Source organism: Tympanuchus pallidicinctus, unplaced genomic scaffold (genome assembly GCF_026119805.1).
Source record: "Tympanuchus pallidicinctus isolate F22 unplaced genomic scaffold, pur_lepc_1.0 scaffold4, whole genome shotgun sequence".
NCBI lineage: Eukaryota > Metazoa > Chordata > Aves > Galliformes > Phasianidae > Tympanuchus > Tympanuchus pallidicinctus.
The window spans coordinates 46,375,162-46,397,885 of record NW_026294758.1 but is presented as its reverse complement, the minus strand read 5'-3'; the positions used below and the strand labels follow the sequence as shown (position 1 = coordinate 46,397,885).

The 22,724-nt window shown below is 38.4% G+C and overlaps 1 protein-coding gene across 1 annotated transcript in view; it reads left to right on the top strand.

Annotated features, from left to right (window-relative positions):
* LOC128089261 (uncharacterized) overlaps window positions 1-21,674 on the top strand; it is a 33,249-nt gene extending 11,575 nt beyond the window's left edge. Inside the window, exons 3-9 of the mRNA XM_052700487.1 lie at window positions 563-685; window positions 2,639-2,686; window positions 4,913-5,010; window positions 6,642-6,734; window positions 12,943-13,107; window positions 18,754-18,915; window positions 19,242-21,674. Of these exons, the coding sequence (XP_052556447.1) occupies window positions 563-685; window positions 2,639-2,686; window positions 4,913-5,010; window positions 6,642-6,734; window positions 12,943-13,107; window positions 18,754-18,786 (560 nt within the window). The 3' untranslated portion in view covers window positions 18,787-18,915; window positions 19,242-21,674. The remainder of the gene's footprint in view (window positions 1-562; window positions 686-2,638; window positions 2,687-4,912; window positions 5,011-6,641; window positions 6,735-12,942; window positions 13,108-18,753; window positions 18,916-19,241) is intronic.
* The last annotated feature ends 1,050 nt before the right edge of the window (window positions 21,675-22,724 follow it).

Genomic DNA, 22,724 nt, shown 5'->3' with positions numbered 1-22,724 from the left:
CTTCACCTTTACCTTTGTTCAGATTAAATTTACACCTTAACAGTGCGCTGTCTACATGTGTAGGCCCCCACACAGGGTGTTACTTTGTTTTGCCTTCCCACACCAATTGCTACTTTAGACACCCTCTTTTTGTGTGTGTGAAAATTCCTCCTGTCCTTCTCAGCATCTTCCAACACAGCTATCTGCAGGTTGTCCACAACTCCGACCTCCAGGTTTACAGCATCCTTTAGAGTAGGAAGACATTTTTGCAAGCTCAAGTTTCTGCACAAATGGAGTAACTCTCCAGAAAGCTCAGCTTAAATCTCATGTTCTCATTGGCATACATTGCAAGCAAATAAATCCTTGCTTTCCTTCTTGGCCACAGCAACCAAGCCCCTTAGAAAGCAGCTTAAGCTAACTATAATTATATGTTGCCTATACTGTTCTAATGTACATATAGTTTATGTAAAATTTACACTGATTATCAAGGAAAAATAGCTATAAAATACACCTTATACTTTATTAGGTAATTGTATCATTTTTCTCTTATCAGTACAATTAATTACAACTCATTTATGATTAGAGCTTCAACTGCGGAGAACACTGAGGTGCTATATACAGACTGAAGATTCAAAAACTGTGCATTTCAACTTAGATGAATGTGGTCGTCATGAAATATCAACCATGGATTCACAACACCCTGCAGGTAGTGTGCCTTTTGGACCAAGAGTCGTGAACTGTTTGTGTAGCATCATAAGAAGCTGCTGAACGCACTTTTAGACAGTCTGTTCATGAGCCAGTACAGACGACATTTGATTGCATTGTTACAAATATTGATAGTGATATATGAAAGCATTCATTGCAGTTTAAAATAGGTAAGTATAATACATACTGTTAAGTGTGTAAGTATACATAACAATCTTTCAAAAAAGATTGTTTTGTTCACTCCATCTAACTAATTGGGAAATCTACATTTTTGGCTGTCAGTCATAGAATGGCTTGGATATGAAGGGACTTTGAAGACTATCCAGTTCCACCCACTACATCAGGGTCACATCCAAACTGATCTTAAATGCCTCCAGGGATGTGGCACCCACAGCTTCTCCGGGCAGCCTGTGCCAGTGCCTCACCACCTTCTAGTAAAGAATTTCTGCCTAACGTCTAATCTAAATCTCTTTTAAAACCATTCCCCTTTGTCCTGTTACTATCAAAGTGTTTAAAAAGTCAAGCACCCTCCTGTTTGTAAGCTCTCTTTGAGTACATGAAGGCCATTACAAGGTCTCCCCAGAGCCTTCTCCAGGCTGAAAAAGCCCAGTTGCTTCAGCTCTTCTTTGTACAAGCAATGCTCCAGCCCTCTGATCATCTTCATGGCATCCTCTGGACCCTCTCCATGTCTTTTCCAGTCTTGGTTTCAGTATTTCAGGGAGGATATTGAACAGGCAGAGCAGAGAAGGACAGTCACCTCTCTGACTGTTGACCATCCCTCTTTTGATGCAACGTTGTATACAGCTGGCTTTCCAGGCCACAAGTGCAAACTGTTGACTCATGCCAAGTTTCTTGTTCCCCAGAACCTCAAAGCCCTTTTCTACAGGGCTGTTCTCAATGAGCTCTTCTCCCAGTCTGTGCACCAATCTGGGACTGCCCCAATTCAAGTGCAGCACCTTGCAAAGAAAACAATCAGAGACAAGGGCAAAATTAAGAAAAACAGAGACATTCTGGAATTTGTAGAATTATTCCATTTTTCATGTAAACCTTCTTTTATCTCAGGCAGGTCTTTTCTAATTGATCCCAAAATGGTACACAGAACCACAGAAGTGGTTCTTAGGGTTTATTTGGGGTATTTGTTCGTTGGTAAGAGGCAAGTAACAACAAATGCAATTATCCTAGAATTATTTGTTTTCCAAAGATGAGATAATAGAGATAATAAACTAGGCAGATTTCTTAAGAAAGTACAGTAAAAAGTGGAAAACTGTAAGATCTGTGAGTATGCTCATGGTGTTAGAATCCTGTTGTAGAAGATACTGCTTTTCTCCAAGAAAAAAAAAAAAAAAGAAACAACAGAAAAGAGGAAATTCTATGTGATACATTTGTATATGTAAACACAAGTACCACAAACATACACTCATGATAGTATCATCAAGATAGCACCATATAAGGAGCCAACTCCTTGTTATCTGTGGCTTTGAGCTGAGTAGGTGCTGCTTTCACCAAAGCACAGCCTACATAGTGCACGCTGATGCAAGAAATGCTGCAACACCCATTCCTTGGCTACCTGCTACTTGTCAATCTTACTCACTTTGTGTCAGGAGTCTCACATCTACTGCCCAAAGACCCCAGGGATTTCTATTTGATATTGTTTCATCACTGGCCTCCATTTTGTCAAGTGTATTCTCTTTTGTAAAAGACATCCAGTCAGTACATTTATTAGACTCAGAGCACATGAGAATTCAGGGTGCACGTGTACAGGTGTACAGGTACAACCGTTCAGTCCTAGTGGCACCACGTGGATTCAGAAACCTGCAAGAAATGAAGTCTGATGTCTACTGCAGCTCCAGAGCATTTCTCCATTTCTCAGACTATACACTAAAGCAATTCTTCAAATCATTATGTTTTTAAGTTTGAAGGATGGTTCTGTCTAATTCCAGATCTTTTGTTTTAGATACAGCATGGTTAAGCCTGTTCACAAGCAAGGAGCCAGCAGTTAGAGGTATGACTTGAATGACTCACGTGGGAGGAAAATGTTTCATTCTCTTTGTTAGGGACTGATTTAAAATGAGTTTGTAATGTTTTTAAGACATCATATCAGAAGCCATATATTAAACCAGATGTTCATTTAGGTCAGGCTACTGGACAATCTTAAAAGCCACAAAACTTGCCATAGCAAGTTATGAATAAGGGCTTAAACAGAAGACAAATGTCTTTGCACAAGGAAATAGAATGCACTCAATCTTGAATCAATATTTTTAAAAGAAAAACATGTGCTATATTGCTGGCATTTGAGTCTCAGCTAGCAAAGACATGTTGTAACAGGAAGTGGAAAATAAAAAGTGTATGAAGAAAGAGAAGACATATTTTTGGAACCTCCCCATTGTAAGCATAACAGATGAGTGGTACATTGAAGGATATATTAGTTCCAGTATTACAATAAAAGATTAATTTATTTCAGTTTCGATCACAAAGAACTGCTGTGATCCAGGATTGCATCTTGACCAGTGGTCAAGTGGAGGTTTCTAGGGAAGACTATAAAATACTGACCCATCCATTCAGTACTTGCCTAAATCTCAGCAATTTTCATTTCAGGGATACCCCAAGCAAGAAATGGCACCTTGTATTTCATCAATTACAAGGCATTCAATTTAGCACGAGTTTGTAAAAGTATCCCCTAAGACTCTGGTTTTAGAAATCAGAGAAGATAAATAGCTCAACCACAGCCCAACAGAGAGTGGAAGCAGCATGTACAAAATCATGGAAAACTTCCTTACTTTGGCTAGCAGCAGCCATCTATCCAATAGCCCATTTGTCACGTTTATCAGGCATGATTTAGACAGTTCATCTCCCTTCAGTCAGAACACAGTTATGACTTGGGTATGAAATATCTCTTGCCAGCTCATGTGCCACCTATATGCTACAGCTGATGCTGGACAACTGACTGGGGTAGTCTGAACTGGTGAATCTGCACGTAATGAAGTGGGAAGACTTTCAGATGTTACATTCATCAAATGTATTTATAAGTATGCAAACTGAGCACAATGTGCTGAAGTGCAACTCAAATTTTATCAAGGATTTTTATGCCCTTTCAATGCTGTTACTGGTTCAGACAAAATTCCTTCGGAAGACTTCTACAGAGCTTTATAGCTAGGGTAAGAAAGGCTAGCTAAAATAATATGTAGGATTAGGGAACATAAAATAGTTCCAGTGGAATTAGTATGTTCTGCTGATTCAGAATAACCTTCAAAGGCTGAAAAATATCCTCAGTGACAAGAAAAAAACCACAACTCTTTAACTGCAGCTGTTAAAGCTGTTAATTACTAACCTCTGTAACTCTGTATGCTCTGTATTCATTTGCTGTGGTGATGGACATGTAGTTTTTTTTCTCTGATTTGAACACCTTTCATATGATTAATTTATGAAAAAAATTATCCCTGATACAAAAAAGGTCTTAAAAAATAAGTTTTTTAGGTTTGGTTTGGTTTTTCGTGTTTTTTCTTAGCACAAGTAGTGTTATTTTAAATAAATCTTCAAGGCAGATATTTATGGCAGGTAGTGCTATTTGCTAGCTAACGCTTTTGCGTCACATAATAGTTGACAAAAAGTAGCTTTGTTTTTTGTTTTTCTGGATCTGGAACTTTGAACCATCCAAAGGCAGTGTTTGTTTTATCAGATTGAAAATTATCCCATGTTGTATACACTTATTTCCTGCAGCTGAGAAAACAATGTTTTCAGAAAGGAATTGTATCCAGTGCACCCACTGACAGTGGAAAGATTTTAACCAACAAAGTACCCAGTAAATAAAACAGAAAAATCGGGTATTTTCTGTAGGGGCGTGTGCATGGTCAGGTGTATGATATAAACCAGTATCCTGTATACCTGTAATAATATCATATACCCATTAATAACCATAATAATGTGAATGTGCCTTCACAGTTGATGAGTTTATGTATATAAGCGTACTTATACTCACATACATCTGATACTCCATGTATCATTTTTTTTATCCATATTCAATTTTTTTTCGGAGAGAAATTAAGTTTAAATTGTCATGAAGTCATAGACTTTAAATACTTTTCAGAGGAAAGACTTACTGAGTGATTGTATTTGTTTTTCTTCCTGTCCCTATCAGTGTAAAGCCAATCTGAATGTTGTCTGCTTTACTGCTTTCATCTGTGCTTCATTTTATGAAGTGATACACATGTTACTGCAATTCTTCTTCTAGGAAAACCAAACTCTAAAAACGTGGTGGTCCTCATGCAGCGATTAAAGTGTAATGAATTTGTGCTGTTGAGCAAGGGTGAAAATCAACTCTGCCTGAAGGTAAGAAGTAGTTTAATTTGTAACTTTAAATGCTCTTTCCCTCTCTAGAACAATTTCTCCCACAGTCCTTTTTGAATTGGTTTTCCTTTCCTTATCACTTTCCACCCTGCATAACTTGACTGCCTCCCTCTCAGCTATCCAGACAAATATATAAAATAGATTATTGCAAAAAATAATTGGGCTTGGGATATTGCACTGAAACAAGGTGAGTTTAAGAGGGGAATTATTTTCTCCTTATCAGCCTGATTTACAAGAATCTGTTGTCAGAGCATTCCCATTTTCTTCAGTCTTTGTAGTTTATTTATAGTGGGAAGAGCAGTCAAGGTCAGATTTCCCTGTGGTATGCTCAGGTTACAAACCTCACTATCTGTCTGAGGAAGAATTTCGTGTAAGAATTTAACCTTTACGGCAGGGGAAAGATCTGAACTCTGTTTCCCCAAGTTATACCAAGATAAGGAATGATCATAGAATCATAGAATGGCCTGGGTTGAAAAGGACCATCTGGTTTCAACCCCCTGCTATGTGCAGGGTCACCAACCAGCAGACCAGGCTGCTCTGAGCCACATCCACTCTGGCCCTGAATGCCTCCAGGGATCCACAGACTCTTTGGGCAACCTGTTCCAGTGCGTCACCACCCTCTGTGTGAAAAACTTCCTCCTACTATCTAACCTAAACCTCCCCTGTCTCACTATCCACCTTTGTAAACAGACATACCCTCTCCTGTCTATATGCTCCCTTCAAATTTTGGAAGGCCACAGTGAGGTCTTCCCAGACATTTGTTCTCTAAGCTGAACAAGCCCAGTTCCCCCAATATTTCTTCGTAGGAGAGGTGCTCCAGCCCTCTAAATGTCTTTTTCTGAATAAATATTCTGTGTTTTTCTTTTCTTTTTTTCATTTCAGGACTTTCCAGAAAATGGAAATTTTTTTGGAAATATGCTTTATAAGATACATTAATCATGTTTACAGCATATTACCACATCGGAATTTTTTTTTTACTTTCCTTGGAAGAGTATTTATTTTTTAAGATCTTTTCTGTTTCAGAGATAATTTTTCATAAATTAATGATATGAAAGGTGTTCCACCAAATCGGAGAAAGAACTGAGTGTTGAGTGCTAATAGATTTTACTGCTCCAACTCCTGTTTCAGAAGTATGGAATAATAGCAGATTACATCTCTTAGTGTGACTAAGAGCAGCTCTTAACCAAAAATGGCATAAGATGTCCTTGCTATCCCCCAAGCATGTAAAAGCTTTGGAAAGATAACTGACTGTTCTGTTTCCAACAGAATGTGAATAATTCTTTGTTTTTGACAGGAAATCTTGTGAGGATGACAGTGCTCCTTATCTGCAATGATTTCTTTTGTATTCGGTTATGGCATGCTGCAATCTCAGCTGCATTGCAAAATAGAATCCTGGCATTGAACAGTTTGTAGGATTTTCTCTTGATGTTTGTTTCCAATCCAATTCATAATATATTTGAGAACTTAAAAACTTATTCATCTCAGATAACTGAAGTTTAAGTACAAGTGAGCTTTGGGGGAAAAAAAAAAAATTAGAATTAATACAGCATTTTGTGCATTAGAAGTGGAAAATGTGGAGGCAAAATTACCAATTTCCATGGTTGTAAACACAGGTTTTAAAGGGATGCTGTTCCGAGCCAGATCACACTTCAGTGGAAAAAAGCAACAGGAAAACGTGCAAGAAGAGAGGTCTTGACTTCAAAAAGGTATATAATTATGATCAATTAATAAAAGCGTATGTATGAGAGAGAACATAAGCAAACATAGATGTAAAAAAAAAATTAAAAAAAAAGGCAGCTAAGTACATTTTTTTTGTTACCCATGAAATGAACGTTTATGTACTTATTTTTAGCATTTTCCTCAGGAAAAAGACAATGTGAACAACTTCTCCAGTTGGCTTGTGTGCACAATATGTTATTCAATCTAAAGCCAAATATCTGAGTTTTAATTACAACATGAATGACAAAAACATGATTTTTGTGTTATTGTGCTTCTCTAAAATGTGGGGAGATGTACAAGAAATCATGCTGCATGAAAATCACTTTGCAAGGTCTAGAAAATCCTGATGAGTGCATTAGCAGATTGAGAATGTTTGAATTGTAAGAATAATGATATTTTTAACAAAAACGAATCCCCATGTATCAAAAGCTTACTGAGTTGATAAAAACACAAAATATGGATAATAATAATAAGAAATAATCATAATAAATACAAAATATTTAATATAAATTAAATTAAAAATAAGCAACCCCCAGAGCACTTTCAGACTGAATTTTTTTGTCAGTGGATGACTATGGATCTGGAGTAACACACTGTATCTGATGTTATACAGGCAGCCAAGTCACTTATGCAGTGATGTATAAAATTCACAAATTTTGGTGACCAAAGTTTGATTTTGTCATTTCTTCTATAGATAGAAACAATAAAATATTTTAAGCACGGGAAGGATGATACTTTAGTTGTCCTTTAATATATTTTAAACAGAAATTCTAACGCAGAGAAAATAAAGCGACGTGAAAATGTTGAGAACAATTATTTTTCATTACGGCAGTGCTCCAGCTGACCGTTCAAAAGGATGAAAAGACAATATTTCCAATTTCAGTACGGAAAATTAAAGCTAACAGGGATCAGATCGCTTTCACAATTTCATAATAACAGACTGAAATACTGAACTTCTAAAATTCACAGCCTAAAATTTATATCATTTCTAATATTTCTCCAAAGTCAGAAAGGAATTCTGGCAGCTTGAGATTACAGTTAGTTTCTTGTTGAAGTCATTCTGAAATGATCTTTCAAAGGTAAAAGCTACACATCTATTGCCTCATTTGTTTGCATAATTAGTTAACTGAGTTCTAGCAAGAAAACAATTCGGTCCTTCAGTTTACTTTTCTCCTGAGGTTCCTACCAGAAACATTCTTTGGTTCTACACAAAAGCAGAAAAAATCAAGGCAGACAATATTTAAGACAAATTCTAGCCTCTTCCTTGCATGATATAACTCTATCTTGAAAGCCTTTTTATAGAAGACATGCCTTTTCCTGTAGAGTTGATAGTAGAGAAAGAATTAAGAAATCATTCTAAGAACATATTTGTTACACAACTTACAAGGCAGCTAGCGAGTTGCCCATCACAGTTTGCGAATACCCTCAAGTAGGAAATAGTGTTACCTACATCAGAGAGATGAGTAGCCTGCAGTTGGGTCATGCCCAAGGGGCAGTGCCATTGCCCTGCCTGAAATTCGAAATTCTTGTCAACCTTCTACTATGAGTGCCCTAAACAAGAAATATTTTCTGATACAGTGAATTAAGCCTCCATAGTGCACCAGGCTCAGAAGTGGTTGACTGAGCTACGTTCTACCACAACATGGTATTTTGTCTGCTAGTTTTTGGCAGTGCTAAAAACTGGCATTTTGTTTATTACTGGAAAACTGCTGGTGGAATTACCAGAAATGTGAGAATCTGAAGCCTGCCATTACACCAGCAGAAAGATTTTCCCACTGTGCTGTAGATTTCCATTTCTGAAATCAAGGCTTGTGGAGTCACAGCTAACAATCAATATTCATTAAAAGATCTTTTATTATTTAGCCTGTTATCATAAGATAATAACAGTTTCTAACGGCAAATAATAGTTTGCAATGAAAGCTTAAAAATGACGGAGGATTGAAGTGGGCAGGTAACACAGACCACAACCAATGTGTATTACAGTGCTCTGCTGCTAATCGCAGAGAAGTTTGCATAGTACACATTGTTCTTCCCTCACAGAAGGCACACACTGGTGGTCATCCACCTGGAGCTGAGTCCCAGCATTGACTGGGCAGCAGTTATTCCAACCCAATAGTATAGTTTGCTTATCACAGTTATCCACATCATAAAGCAGATAAGTATGTAATGGGTTGTAGTAAGAGGTGTGGAGTATTATTTCCCTCCCTTCCACCACAGGAAGGGCTTCCAGGTACGCCCACATGACATGTTGACAACAATGGGATGCTTCCAACCACTCATGTATTTCTCCTGCTGATTAATATTGTCTGTTCCAGCCTAAGTAAGATTCCATTTATAATCTCTGCCACTTGATGTAATGCATGCCTAGGGAAATGTTAGCCCCAGTCATTTCTTCTAAAGCAAAGGTTATGAAGTTGAAACAAGTCATTTAGTATTCACTGTTTACATTAATGTACTGATTTGACCTGATGCGCTCAACTAGATTGTTACGTGTGATGCTCTTCTTATTCTTGCATCCTGTCTCACAAATCAACATTTTCCTCAGAAGTCTGGACCAGAATTATTCAGCCACATGGTGTCAGAGCTGTATCCTTATGGCACGGGCAGAAGAACAGTGAGCCTCTCAGCTCACTCTCAGTTTTTGTTAAGCACTAGTAGTGCTCAGTCTTCCTTCAGTTTCATTCTTTTTTTATTTCCTTCCTTGCTTGGTACCCCTCCTAAATTCCTTCTTGCCTTGACATTCTTGCTTAAACAGTGACTGAAGTCAACAATTCTATCACTAGATTTGGCTCTTTCTCCTCAGGTTGTTCCCTGATGGGTTTATTAGGTTGTTAACGCTGGACAGCATTTTTCCAGAACTGAAAGGCTGCTCACACGGTTCCATTAAGACCTGACTAGACTAGTTTTTATTGTATGGTCTTCTATAATTCACTGAGTAGCTAGGCAAAGCTAAACAAGACAGAGTCAGAGGGCAGCTATGCAGTCATCAATAGCCTTACTGTGAGACTTACTCATGGTTCCAGTCAAACAGACTAAGATAAATAAAATACAGCACCAAACTGACAAGAAGTGAGGACAACAGAATTACTTTGGTTCAGAACTGTAGATTTTCAGTGATAATGCCATATTTACTGTGCCTAGCTGCTGGCTGGGGTCAATTTGTGGCTGTCCTTTTTGGCACCTAGACAAAGTGGCCTGAACAAAATCACACCACTATTGAGCTCTTCTGCAAGAGGTATCCTACAGTCCAGTATGAGCAGTAGTCAAAGTGCATGCTATAACTGATGTCACTGAAGTGTTGTTCTCAAACCCTTGGATGGCAAGGTATAAGCCAGTTTGCTTCCATGTGGAGGGAAGTGCACAGCATCTGGAACTGACTGCTTAGGGTCAAAGTACAGCCCTACTGCTCTTCAGGACAGGACCAGCTGTAAGATAAAGGCTGTGCTGGAGCAGCCACTTGCATGATTCCATCACCAGTGGGTTAGGGAGAGATGAGAAATACAGAAATAAGAAGACTTTTATGTCAAAATAAAGACAGTATAATATGTGAAGGTTGGAAAAGCAATCAAACAAACAAACAACACTATGTGATGCAAAAACAATTACTCTCCCTTTCTCATAAACAGATCGGTCAAAGCAGAAACTGACAGCATAGAGAGCATCACCATTCTCTGAGCAACAGACACCTTGGAAGGCAAAACAGTCCCCTCAGTGTTACTGTCCTCTGCACGCCATTGCTGAGCATGAAGTCATATGGCGTGAAGTATCCCTTTGGTGGGTTGGGGCCAGCTGTTCTGGCTGCATTGCTCCCAGCCTCTTGTCCAGCCTGCTCCCTGGGGCTGGATTTGAGAAAAAGAAGTCTTCCTGATGCTGAGCAAGCACTGGGCCATCAACTTGTGTGTCATCAGCCCTGCTCCATTCTCAACTCAAAGCATCATATTTTTCTGAAATATTTCCCAAGGACAATGACTTCACTGAGGCAGCTGAGATGGCTGTTCTGTTTTATTATTTTGTTTATCATCAGCTGTTGCTGATGATTGCTTATGATGATTAACGTTTCCTTGTTTCATGTGGGGCAAAAAGTATGCTATAGTATGCCATGTAGATACCATGATGGTGTATGGCGAGTTGCTCTGCTTCAGCTGTCCTTTTTAGCCACTTATCTTTTAACTGCTTCCTGCTTCAGAGAGCAGCAATTAGACCCAGCCTGGGCTTTTGTTAATTGTGCCTCATTTGAATCCTTTTGTGCTGATTTATTTTAAAACATTGGTACTCCTCTCTCACACTGTTTCCTCTGAAACATTATTCACATACCTGGACAGATTTTCTTTAACCTGTTGAGTCACCACATGTTGGGCATATGCTGCTACTACAAGAGCACTGTGACTTACCTGTGGGGCACGAGTAAGGTGTATTTTTTTCATGAAAGCAAACCTGCAGATTTATTTTTCCTCTAATGCAATGCCAAAGAAACAGATTTGTAACTGAAAACCACCTATTAATTTCCTAAATCGTACGAATGATTGTGCCTGCTGCAGCAGGAGCTGTTTTCTGGATGTAGTATGAGATAACCTCAGAAAGAACTGTTTGGAAGAAGTCTTTCTCTGGGTTTTGTCATCTGCCTTCCTAGCAGGCCATAATGGAAAATTACCCAGTTCCTGCTTTCTTGCGTAGAACGTAGTTGTAAATATTCCTCAGTGTCAGAGTCAGAACTGTAGCATCTCGCACTCTTGAGTCAGCACTTCCAGCAGTGGCTGCTCATGCACACAGCTGCTCTCTCCCACCCACACATATAATTACCCAAACCATCTTCTGATGGTCTCCCCACCTGATTTTCTATCACCTCATGCAGCTAAGCAGGTATTGTTCCATCTCATTTGAGTGCCCCTTGCTATTCATATTTGTAGGATGAATTTCTACACGGCACACACTAATTCCTCTCCTTGCTTCTAGTTCTCTCTCTCTATTCTCCCCAGGGTCTTCTCTCTCCAACCTCTCTATGAATCCATCAGATTCTTTCATTAAATATACAGTTCCATTTTACAGTTTTCATTCTCAAGTTACCAGAAGGTGTTTTTCTTAATGACAAACTTTCCTCAGCTTTCCTGTTTTTAGAACATAAATTTTGGCTTGAAGCTGCAAATACTGTGCTGTCAGTCTGTTTTATCAGGACAAGACTTTTTAGCTGCTTTCCACTGTAGCTTCATTAATACAGGAGGTGTATCCTCACGTTTCACTTTCTGTGCTCTACAGTAACCACAGGGCATATTCTTTCCTTTCTTGTCAGTTGGGCTGAAAAGGCACATTTCTCTTTCTATGGCAAGGTGCTCTTTGCTGGAATCTCCAGCATAGTTGGAACTGTTGACTACTCTTTCTCTGAGCCTTATCCCGAGCCTTTCTTTTCTTTTTTTTTTCTTTTTTTTCTTTCTTTCTTTTTTTGGGCAGGCCTAGCATCTCCTCTGACTTTATCAGAGTTCTCATTGCTTATTTCAAAAGGCTGATGGACTCCAGAGCTGATGAGTCTGGGGATTATCTCTTACCTTTCCTCTTTCCAGTGATGTCTTCTGGTAACATTTTTCATCCCCACTCAGGAGCACCTGGAGAGCTTACACACATTGAGTCTTACCAAGAAGCTGCCTGGACAATAGCTATTCCTTCTTAAGATGGATCTTAGAAGAAGATTTCTTGGAGACCTGAGATGTGTACAAATGGTACCTAATAAACCAGGTTTTATTGAGAGTAATAAACACTGTCATATTCAGATAATAACAAAATAGGCAAGGGAAGCTGTCACTTGACATGTTGTATCTACTGGCAGCTGACCTGGAAGGCCTGAGGTAAGGAAATGACCAGGAGAAAATCCTATACTATTCCAATAACTGGCACAGTGCAGAGCAAACCTGCACTGGTCTTTTTGGGAAGCAGAGGAATGCAATTGCAGTTCTGGAAGCACTCAGTCCTTTGAGGGAAGCAGGTATTGTTCTGTTTTCATTCCTCATAGAATATAAACCAAATGATTAGATCTTCTAGGAAGATCTAGTAATATTTATGATGAACACTGGAAAATAAATGTCACGGAGAAAACCATTTAATATACACCAAGATAGCAATATCCCTGAACTTTCATAACATACTGGACCATAAAGAAAAGCTTTATAAAATAACTTGTGTTCTTTCCACTGTGTATTCTCATAGCTGAAGGAAGATAATCACTTTTTCATCATGCATTCTGAAGGAGATTCGGTGAAGTTCCAGTGCTATGAAGACACAAATTACTTTCTGCACGTGAATGATCACTCACTTGACATACGCAAGCTGGATCATGATGACCCTGACGGGGAGAGAAACTTTGTCTTCAAGGTGACATATTTTTAGAAAAATTATTTTTTCTACCTTTGAATGGCCTGAGTGCCAATACTGCTCCTATCACAATCTGTACAGAGAGGGCAAGAGGTTCAGGTTAACACATTTCTATTTTGCCTTATTTTTTACTTCTTTTTTTTTGTTGTTTCAATCACCATTTTGTATGAGTAGCATCTTTTCTTTCTGTACTTACAATAGGAAGAGATAATGGCTAAATTTGAAAAACAGTAACTAATCCCTTCATATTGTACCTGCACAATTATGGACTTCAGAAGCTGAATTCTCCCTGAAGGGGAAAAGTACGTTGGGTATATTTCAAGGACAGGGGAAAAAGGTTCACGCACAGGCATGGAAAAGAGTAGCTTTCCACAGTGTAAATATTCCACTTTAAAAAAATAGTTTTCTTACAAGCTTATCTGAACTTGCAGTGAACTTGCATTTAGAAGTCATTAAATGTATATGTATGTGTACTGACCAAGTAGCTGTGGGAAAGCTGAGGAAAGTGTCCCTCATCTCAAGGAGAGCAGGGGAGGAGGTCAGGGCTTGGCAGCTCAGAGAGTGCATGCACTCAGCCTGGCAGCACTGCAGCCTCAACTGGGCCTCAGGGGAAGTGCAGTCAGTGCTTGGCTGCAAATTTCATAATGACTAAATAAACTGGAAGTGAGTAAGCGAACTGAAAAAAACACATACCACATCAGAGGAGCAGTCTTACAGCAAAGGGTCCTGTGAATCAGGGTTGGATTTGATAATCTTAAGGGTCTTTTGCAACCTTAATGATTCACAATTCTAGGAGGATGATGCTGTTCCTTAGAACACATGCATTGCACTCTGCGAGGCACAAAACGCATTGAATTGAAGAGGAAACAAAACAAAACTGTACACATTAGGTGTTAGAAGTCTGGTTCTCAGTTGCTGTGCATGCAGTCCCACTGCCATTTGGTGGCACTTTTCTTTAACACAATGCATTTGGGAACATATTTGTATGAATGCTAGGTGTCATACACCTGTGCAAGGTGCTGTGGCTTAGCTGCAGTGAAACAGTCCTGCCATGGCCGTTCACTGCCAGTGAATCCTAACATCAGCCAATCCAATTTGTGTGCATTACAACAAGGCAATATTATATTTCTTTCAGTAATAGCAGTGTGGTGCTTCACTGCTGGACTACTATATTTGGAACAGCAAAAATCATTTTGTTGCTTCCTCTGCTGATAGAACAGAAGAGAGCTTCTGAGTATTCTACCTGTGAGCAGTACCTGTGGCTTCTAGATCTGTTAAGTGTTCACTGAAGTCAGTGGGTGGGAAACAAACAAAAACACAAGAACAGCCCAATCCCAACAACAGTGACAATGAGAAAACCTACATAGTTAATGGAATATATTGATGATAGGCGAATGGTTGTACTGGATGATCTTAGAGGTCTTTCTGATTTTATGACTCTGTGCTTCTACAATTCTATATTGACTACAGCAGATGTTACATAAGAAGTAAGTTATTTAGAATAATCTATTATGCTATACAAACAATGAATTAAATGGTGTATTAGGTGCAATAATTTGACTGAGACAGTCTGGTATTTGCCTATGGTAAGGATATCACCTTACTCAGTCACAACAGCTGATGAAATTGCTACAACACATCACAAAGCTTGCATGAAGCATACTGATAAAATACCTTTGCTGATGTCTGCAAAAAATGTGTTCAAACTCCGTGAACACTGATTCTGTTCTGTAGTCAAAGCTTAGATTATGGCTGTAATGTAGAATGCTGCACTTCTACCATCTACCTTAAAAACAAGATTTTTAAAAATACTTTAAATCCTTACTGGATATCAGCAGTGGTAGTTTTGTGAAGTTGTAGACTCAAGATATAAAGTCAAAATGTTATTTGACAATTTTTTTTTCAGATAATAATAAATAAAGCTCTGTGATGAGAAATCAGATCAACACTTCATGGATATTCATCTTTCCCAGACTCTTACTTTGCACTTGCAAAACCTGTAAACTGACGTTTTCAGCTTCCAACTAATCTGAACAAGTAACAGACAAGGGAGAAAGCATATATTACCTTTATTTAGACATAAATACTACTAAATCTAAAACTACTAAATACTACTAAAAACTAAAGCTAAAAAACTAATGCCAGTGAGTTCTTTTTAAAAATATAGCCTCCTTGCTTTACAGTGGGGAAAAAAAAACATATTTATCCAGTGTGTCTAACATTTGAATATGAAATATAATTACTACTTTGCAGTTTATTTTCAAAATGAGGCAGATATTCTTAAGCTTTTACTTTGCGGATATGATAATTATTAAAATACTAATATAAATATATTAGTTTTGCTTTTCTGCACTTCAAAAGCTGTGCCTAATAGAAAATAATGGGTTCTGTTTGAAGGAAAATAATTTAATACAAGTGTTCTTCATGTGTAGCTTCATGGGCCTCTGGTACTTTGAACATATTTGTGACCTGTTAGAATAAAATTTGTAAAAGAACATAACTTAATAATGTGATTCTCATGCTAGTTAATCCAAGGGGGAGGAAAAAAAGTATAAAGAAGTGGTGACCGCGCCTACCTAGGATCTATGTGCTAATTAATCCAGAGACTGGATTTCTTTCTTCCTTGGAGAAGGGAATGGTCACTCACAGTAGAAAAACACTGAAGGTTGGCAGAAAGATCACTGCATTGAAGTCTGCTTAGGATCAACTGTTGTACATTAAAGCATGAGATTGGTTCCCAACATTGCTAGGCCTGAAATACATGGCTTCTATGCACTGTTTTACATATTACTTTCATTATGGACAACCATGGATTATGAACTATATATCAAAATCAGAAATTGTTAGTCTAATGAATGTTTTTACACTTGGAACAAAAGCTAATGACCTAGCTTGAGTGTGGTTACAACTGTACTAAAACTCGTAAAACCTGTAATTAATTCAAAATAACCATTTTCTATTAAAGGAACACTATCAAATACTATGTACGCTTCCATCTACTCTGTTAACTCTAATCAGTAGCACAATAAAGGAATAGACAAAGATTCTCTCTCCTCCTCTCTGACACGAAGTCACCAGCCCTCTAGCTGTTCTTGCTGGAAGTCACCCTTTTTCTTTGATGGGACATGTGATGGCATCACCACCGCACAGAATCACAGAACCCTATGGGTTGAAAGGGACCTCTTGGCGATCATTGCACTCACCTGCCTGCTAAAGCGGGTTCCCTACAGAACGTTGCACAGGGAAGCTTCCAGGTGGGTCTCGAATATATCCAGAGAGGGAGACTCCACAGCCTCGCCGGGCAGCTTGTCCCAGGGCTCTGCCCCCCTCGCAGTAAAGAAGTTCCTCCTCATAATGGTTGGCACTGCCTGCGTAGCAGTTTTTTTACCAGTTGCCCCTTGTCCTGTTGCTGCCTTAGATTTCAATAGACACATTAGCATGGGGAGACTTACTGATACACGAACCTCACATTTCCCCACTGAGGTTGACAGAACACTGTTCTATATTCAGCATAGATTTTAAGTACATATTTTGAACTACAGTGTGAGCATCAATGGAGATTTTACAAAAAACTGCCTTCTTGGTTTTGTTTCCATTCATCCGTAGTTTGTTTAACCAAAGAACCCGTAGACAGGTTAAACGCCTTTGCAATTCGCGCCTGCTGGGCAGCACTGCTCACAGCCCCCCTGCCGGGAGCAGCTCAGGCGAGCCGGACTCCACAGCTCCGCTCCTCGGCGCTCCCGCCGCGCTGCGGGGGCTGTGCGCGGGCACGGTGGGCGGGCCCACAGGAATACACCGAGATCCGACGGTCTCTGGCACCATCTCGTGGTCTGCAGGAATGCAGTGGTAAACTTGTACCTAGATTGTGCATCAGCAAGCCAGCAAAAAGATCTCAGCAGCAGAAAGCCGAGCACATTCAGCTTTTCTTCCCACAGCGGAACTAAATTCCATCTGATCTTCTGTCTGGAGTGACAGGAGAAGGCTGACAAGCATGTCAAAGGAAGGGTTTCTCTCTGTTAGCATTTTCAAGGCCACATCAGGAATGCTATTCTCACTTTTGGGTTTCCCAGTACAAACTGGAGCAAAGATGAGAGACTTGGTGCATGCCCAGGGCAGGCGAGGCCTGGGGAGGAGAATCCTGGAGGTGAGAAGTTTAAAAGTCTTCACCTGGAGGCGTTGTGGAAAGGACAGAAACAAACTTTTCCTTAGAGTGTACGACAAAAAGACCAAAGCAGTAGTCACGAGTAGTAGCAAGGGCCTTTCTGCCTGTGAATTACAAAAATAATCTGAAAATCACAAAGATATGCATGTAGAATTTCAAGCAGTCTTTGTGAGCTTTCCAACATTTGACTGGACAAGGACACGTGCAGTCTGACCAAATACTGAAGGTAAACCTGCTTTGAGTGTGCAGCTTGGCAAGATGATCTCCAGGAGTTCCTTCCAATCTAAATTACATTATATCATGACTCTCAGGCAGCTTCCACATGTTACAACTGACAGAATATTTACTCCAAACAGCAAAGCGTGCAGTGCAAACTATGCAAACATACCACATAGAAGAGCCACAGAAGAACCACATAAAAGCGCATGAAATGAAATGCCTTGATTTCCTCCCAAGGCACAATGCATTCGTGACTGCAAGTGGGCTTGAGCCTGAGGGGAGATAAATTCACTGGCAAAGCAGATTCCGTCTTCAGGAAAACTCAAAACAAAACATGCACTTCTTTCAGAGCAGAAAGCTTTGTATGTAGAAGAAATGTTCATTTGGAAAATAAAAAGTAAAGCAATATATCCTGTCAGGGCAATTTAAAAGCTACTGCATTCTTCCTGATTATATGTGTTGTAGTTTTTCTTGTGATAATGTTCTTGGTATTTGAAGGAACAGAAAAAACAGCAGGTACATCCCACTGCACTGAAGTCTGGTCAGTTCTGCCAGGATTTCCTCCACTGCACTTTTTAAAAATAAAAAATAAGTTCAATTCTATTTAAAGTATCAGAATGTACATCAAAAATCCCATTATAAGATCCAGTACACCTGGCTAAAAATGGTGCCTAGATTCCAGATGTTGTACAAATGACTATCACATCAATTACTTCTTGAAATAAACAGATTTCTCTTCTGCATATTGAAGATCTTACCCAAAAACATCACATTTTCTGCAGCGTTAAGGCTGTACCATTAGGTGGTAACAGGAAAAATGTCATTTTCACAGCTTTTCTGTAAAAATATTTACAAAGAGAAAGCAATAAGATGTTCAGTACTCTCGTCAAGTAGCCATAGTGGTGGGCTTCAAGCCTAATTGGTCTCAAGGAAAGTACCTGAATTGACCAGCAGGCACTGATAAAAAAAACTAAAACATTGCTGAATATTTCTTTGCTGTCAGTTTGTTAATAAAGGCATTCTAAGGTGTTTTACAGAGACTGAATGTGAGAAGTATATGGAAAAAAAGAGTCGAGGAAGTCTAGAAAATGGATTGAAACTGGAGAGAGAAGCATGGAGAAAGAGAACAGAGGAAGACAAAGTGACAGTATGGAATTAGAAACGTACTGAAAAATTCAAAATGGAGACAGGTCAGGTAAAAATGTGAAAATAAAAAGCATGGAAAGGGTAGTGTGACTCCATATGCAATTCCTTCCTCTTTCTAGAAATCTAACAAACAGAAGAGTTACCTACATTAACTGTGCCTAAAAATCTGTCTGCTGAGAAAAAGGACATCTTAAACTGGCTGGATCTGACCCCAAGCCATTTCTTCACAGCAAAGTACATTCTCAAATAAGGGCAAACCATGGTTTAAAGAAGTCACAAAGGTATGTCAAAACAATTTTACTTTAATTTTAAGTGTAAGATTGAACTGACACGGAAATAAATACACATCATGTCTTCATTATAAACCATCTGGAAACCTAAGTGTCGGTGTATTTGGTGTCACACTGAAGTTTGTGTGCCTTGTCCTTCAGTCCTCAGACTTAATGGCAGGACAGGGTCAAGTATTTTTATGGGAAAATAGACAATATGACTACATCTTCTTTTGTCTTTTAGTCATCTCCAATTTCTAATTTCATGATTATGATTTTTTTCATTTATAGCCTAAGAATAATTTCAATGTATTTGTCCTTTTTTTTTTTTTTTTCAGCTTCCATCTGGCAATGCCATGAGTTTAACAGCATCATTCAAAGTTAACTTTGAAACTGGATTTCAAAGGACAGGAATTTACCTCGAGCTATTGAAAGTTACTCACTAGCAATGTAACATCTATGGGAATCAAAGGGATCAGATGAGTTTTAAAGCCTGGCTTGTGTAAAATAGACATCTAGTTTCTAGTTGTTTAGTCCAGGACATTACTCCCTATGCTTTCTCTTAAGTCATGCAAAGAGTATCAAAACTCACAAACATAACGCTCAACAGAAGACAGGAGTTCAAACACAGAAACATTCTATAACCCTTGTCCTTTCTTGCCTGTAATTCCCTTCTTTTTTATCAGTTGCATTCTTTCGTCATCTTGCACCTAAAATAGTAGTCTAAACAAAATATGTTTGAGTAATGTCTCAATGAGAACCCAGTTCTGACCACAGACTAAACTACTAAATAAATATGAAGAGCTACTTCATGTTTTCACAACTCTGATAATATTTTCTAGAAACAAGGATGAAGTAAGCTGTCGAGAAACAATTCTTCTACTGCCAGCACAGGGTTAGTGCAGGAGTGTTTTGATGGCAGCTCTGTAGTATTAGTGCTAATGAGCAGGACTACTGTTTGTCTAGAAAGCTGCCAGTGCCAGAATCCATGGATATATTAGTGTAATTCCATTGTTACACCCAATAATACCACAGTGGGATGTGCAGTTAGTAAACAAAAGAAATCACTGGCTGTGCACCAAGGTGTTCATAAATAAAGGGCTAATATTAAAATAACCTTATTATGAAGGAAAAAGTTATCATGCAAGCTACCCATCTGTAGATGAAGGCTGTTTATTGAGTGAGAGATTCTAACATGAGCTCTGACCTCATACACAACAGTGCTGTGCTTTTTAGTGAGTTCCTGGCTCCCTGAAAGATACATCTCAGTACTTCTGTGTGGTTATGACACCAAGCGTCATTGCCCAGCGTTAGGGCTGCTTCTTTCATCTATATAGCATGTATGTAGAAAATACAAATGTTACTAAGGTAATCTATGTTATAATTGGAGTTGTAATGAGCTCCACTGACCTTAATAGAAGAACAACCCCAAACCCTCCTCCTTCTGTTCTGGAATCTTAAAGCTTAGCTGCATTTAAAGGTAACAAGTACAGCTGTACAGCTGAACACAGTAGTACCACTGACATTGGTTTACTTAGGTTTGAATGTTGAACACTGCTGCTTTTCATGTTACTTACACTTTGGCCTAAATAACTAAAATGAATAACACATTTTTAAAAGACATTTGCAATAGTAAAGTGCTACGGGTGGAATGTCAGGATTGGGAGTTGGAACTAAGAAGAAATAACTCAGAGGTTTTTGATTTGGAACCTAGTAATACTGGCAGAGGTAGACTTGAGAAAGCCATAAATGCTACTCTGAATTATGATGTCTTAGATCTCCTAGTAACTGCTGTGCTTCTTGAACACCATGCTAGATCAGCAGCAGAGTCAATACTGTACTTCAGTCCTCTTCTGTTTGAATGAGACTGTAATACAGCAACAAGAGAATAAGTCTGCTTAAAGCATGACCATACAATGCTGAAGCCTGCAATTTGGCAGAAAACCAGAAGTAGACAAAAAACTCAAAAGCAATTTTGATTGCTGAATTGAAACCAACATATTTTGAAAATCGGTGCCTAAGTGAAATATGATTTCAAGGGCTGAAGATCTGGTAAAGCATCTCTTCTTCAGGGTACACTATAAGCATAAGTCAGGTAGCTGGTAAATTTAGCAACAGGATTAAACAAACACAGCTTGTTGCTGCCACATAACCAAAGTCTAGGAAAAGATTCTTCATAATAGCTGATAATTGAATGGGAAAATGGTATAAAATCTGAGTCCCTGGATGGAGAGACATGCCCAGTTTTGCTTTAGATGCTGGAAAAGGCTATGAGAGCTGGTTCTAAGTTGCTCATATTGTCACAGTAAATCTTTAAAACTGATGAATTTCTAACAGGAAATCTAACTTAATGAAATATATGCTACAATCGAGCATTCATTTTAGTTTGAACATTTTATTTATTAGCTTCATCATGGAAAGTGATGTTTCCATGTTCCTGAATTATCCATTATTTTATGAAGTGTTATTATAAAGGCTGAATTCTTCATCCCACAGACTTTTACAAACAGAATAGGTTTAGGATAGGTTTTGGATTACTGCTATCAGTTCTGCTAGAAATCAATGCAGGAGGCTTATTTGTTGATGTTTCCTCCCACAACACACAAAGAAGACCAGCACAGGCAAGAGATAATTTATTGCTAATACTTCCAAAATCAATCCCAAACAAACAAAACAAAAAAACAAGGAGCAAAACCAAGAAATAAAATTATCATCAGAGAAAAGAAAACATCAACAATTGCTATGTTATTGGTAATTAAGATGTCCATTTTATTTTCAATTAATATATTTTTTTGAAGCTAAGGAAAGAGTGGCAATTTCTCCCTACTCCTTGAGCTGTGATCTAAACTACTCTAGATTGAAGGTCTTCTGCTGCTATAAGCACTGAAATGCAGCTGACTATTCAGTTTACTCTAGTAAGTGAACAAGCCCATTAAAACCATCCATAAATAATCTGTAACTGAGATTCTAAATAAATCCCTAATGAATAATTTGGAAACTTGTAAGTGAAAATTTCAAACACCTAAAACTACAAACGAATTAAAATAAAACTTTACTTCAAAATAGAAATTAAAGGGATGAATTAACATCTTCCAACCTCATTTTCATTTTATAAACTAAACTCAAAAAGAAAGGAGTTCAGTGTATGAAACTTAGACGAATTTATATTGTAAAAAATGCAGCTCCTTATCTTAACCTTGAAAACTTTGCACATTTTTGGGAAAATTGGTTATTTAAAATGAACACAATAAGTAAAGGAATTTGGCATTTAGTAGCATACACAGGTTTGGACACAAAGGACAACACTCAATATCACAAAATCAAGAAGACAGAACCATCCCAGATTTGGTTCTGATTTGTCTCGTCTGTGTGTTTCACAGTGTTCCACAGGATGGCTCTCTTACCATTCCATTTCTGTTTTTCGCTGACCACTATATAAGACTGTAACTTCAAGACAAGTTCCACTTGTCAATTTCCAGGGGAAATTTTCCTTAGAACAAATGAAAAAGTATCTTTACTTGTGGTCCACAGAATTGCAAATGCAAGGTGTTCTCCAAAAGCAATGAACTTCATTTTCCTGTAAAAAAAAGTTTAGCTGAAAAACTCTGAGTACGTAGAACTGTAGAAGAGATACTTTTAGTAACAACAACAAAAACTCCTCAGAGTATAACTGGCAAAATACAGAAATGAGTTGTATTTCATTCTGACATTACTGTGCTTTTACAGTGTATGACAACCAATGACAGTCATAGTCATCCTCACCCTAAGTAATCCTTCATAACTGAAAAATTTGTGGAGTCAATATTGGCCAAGAAAAAATG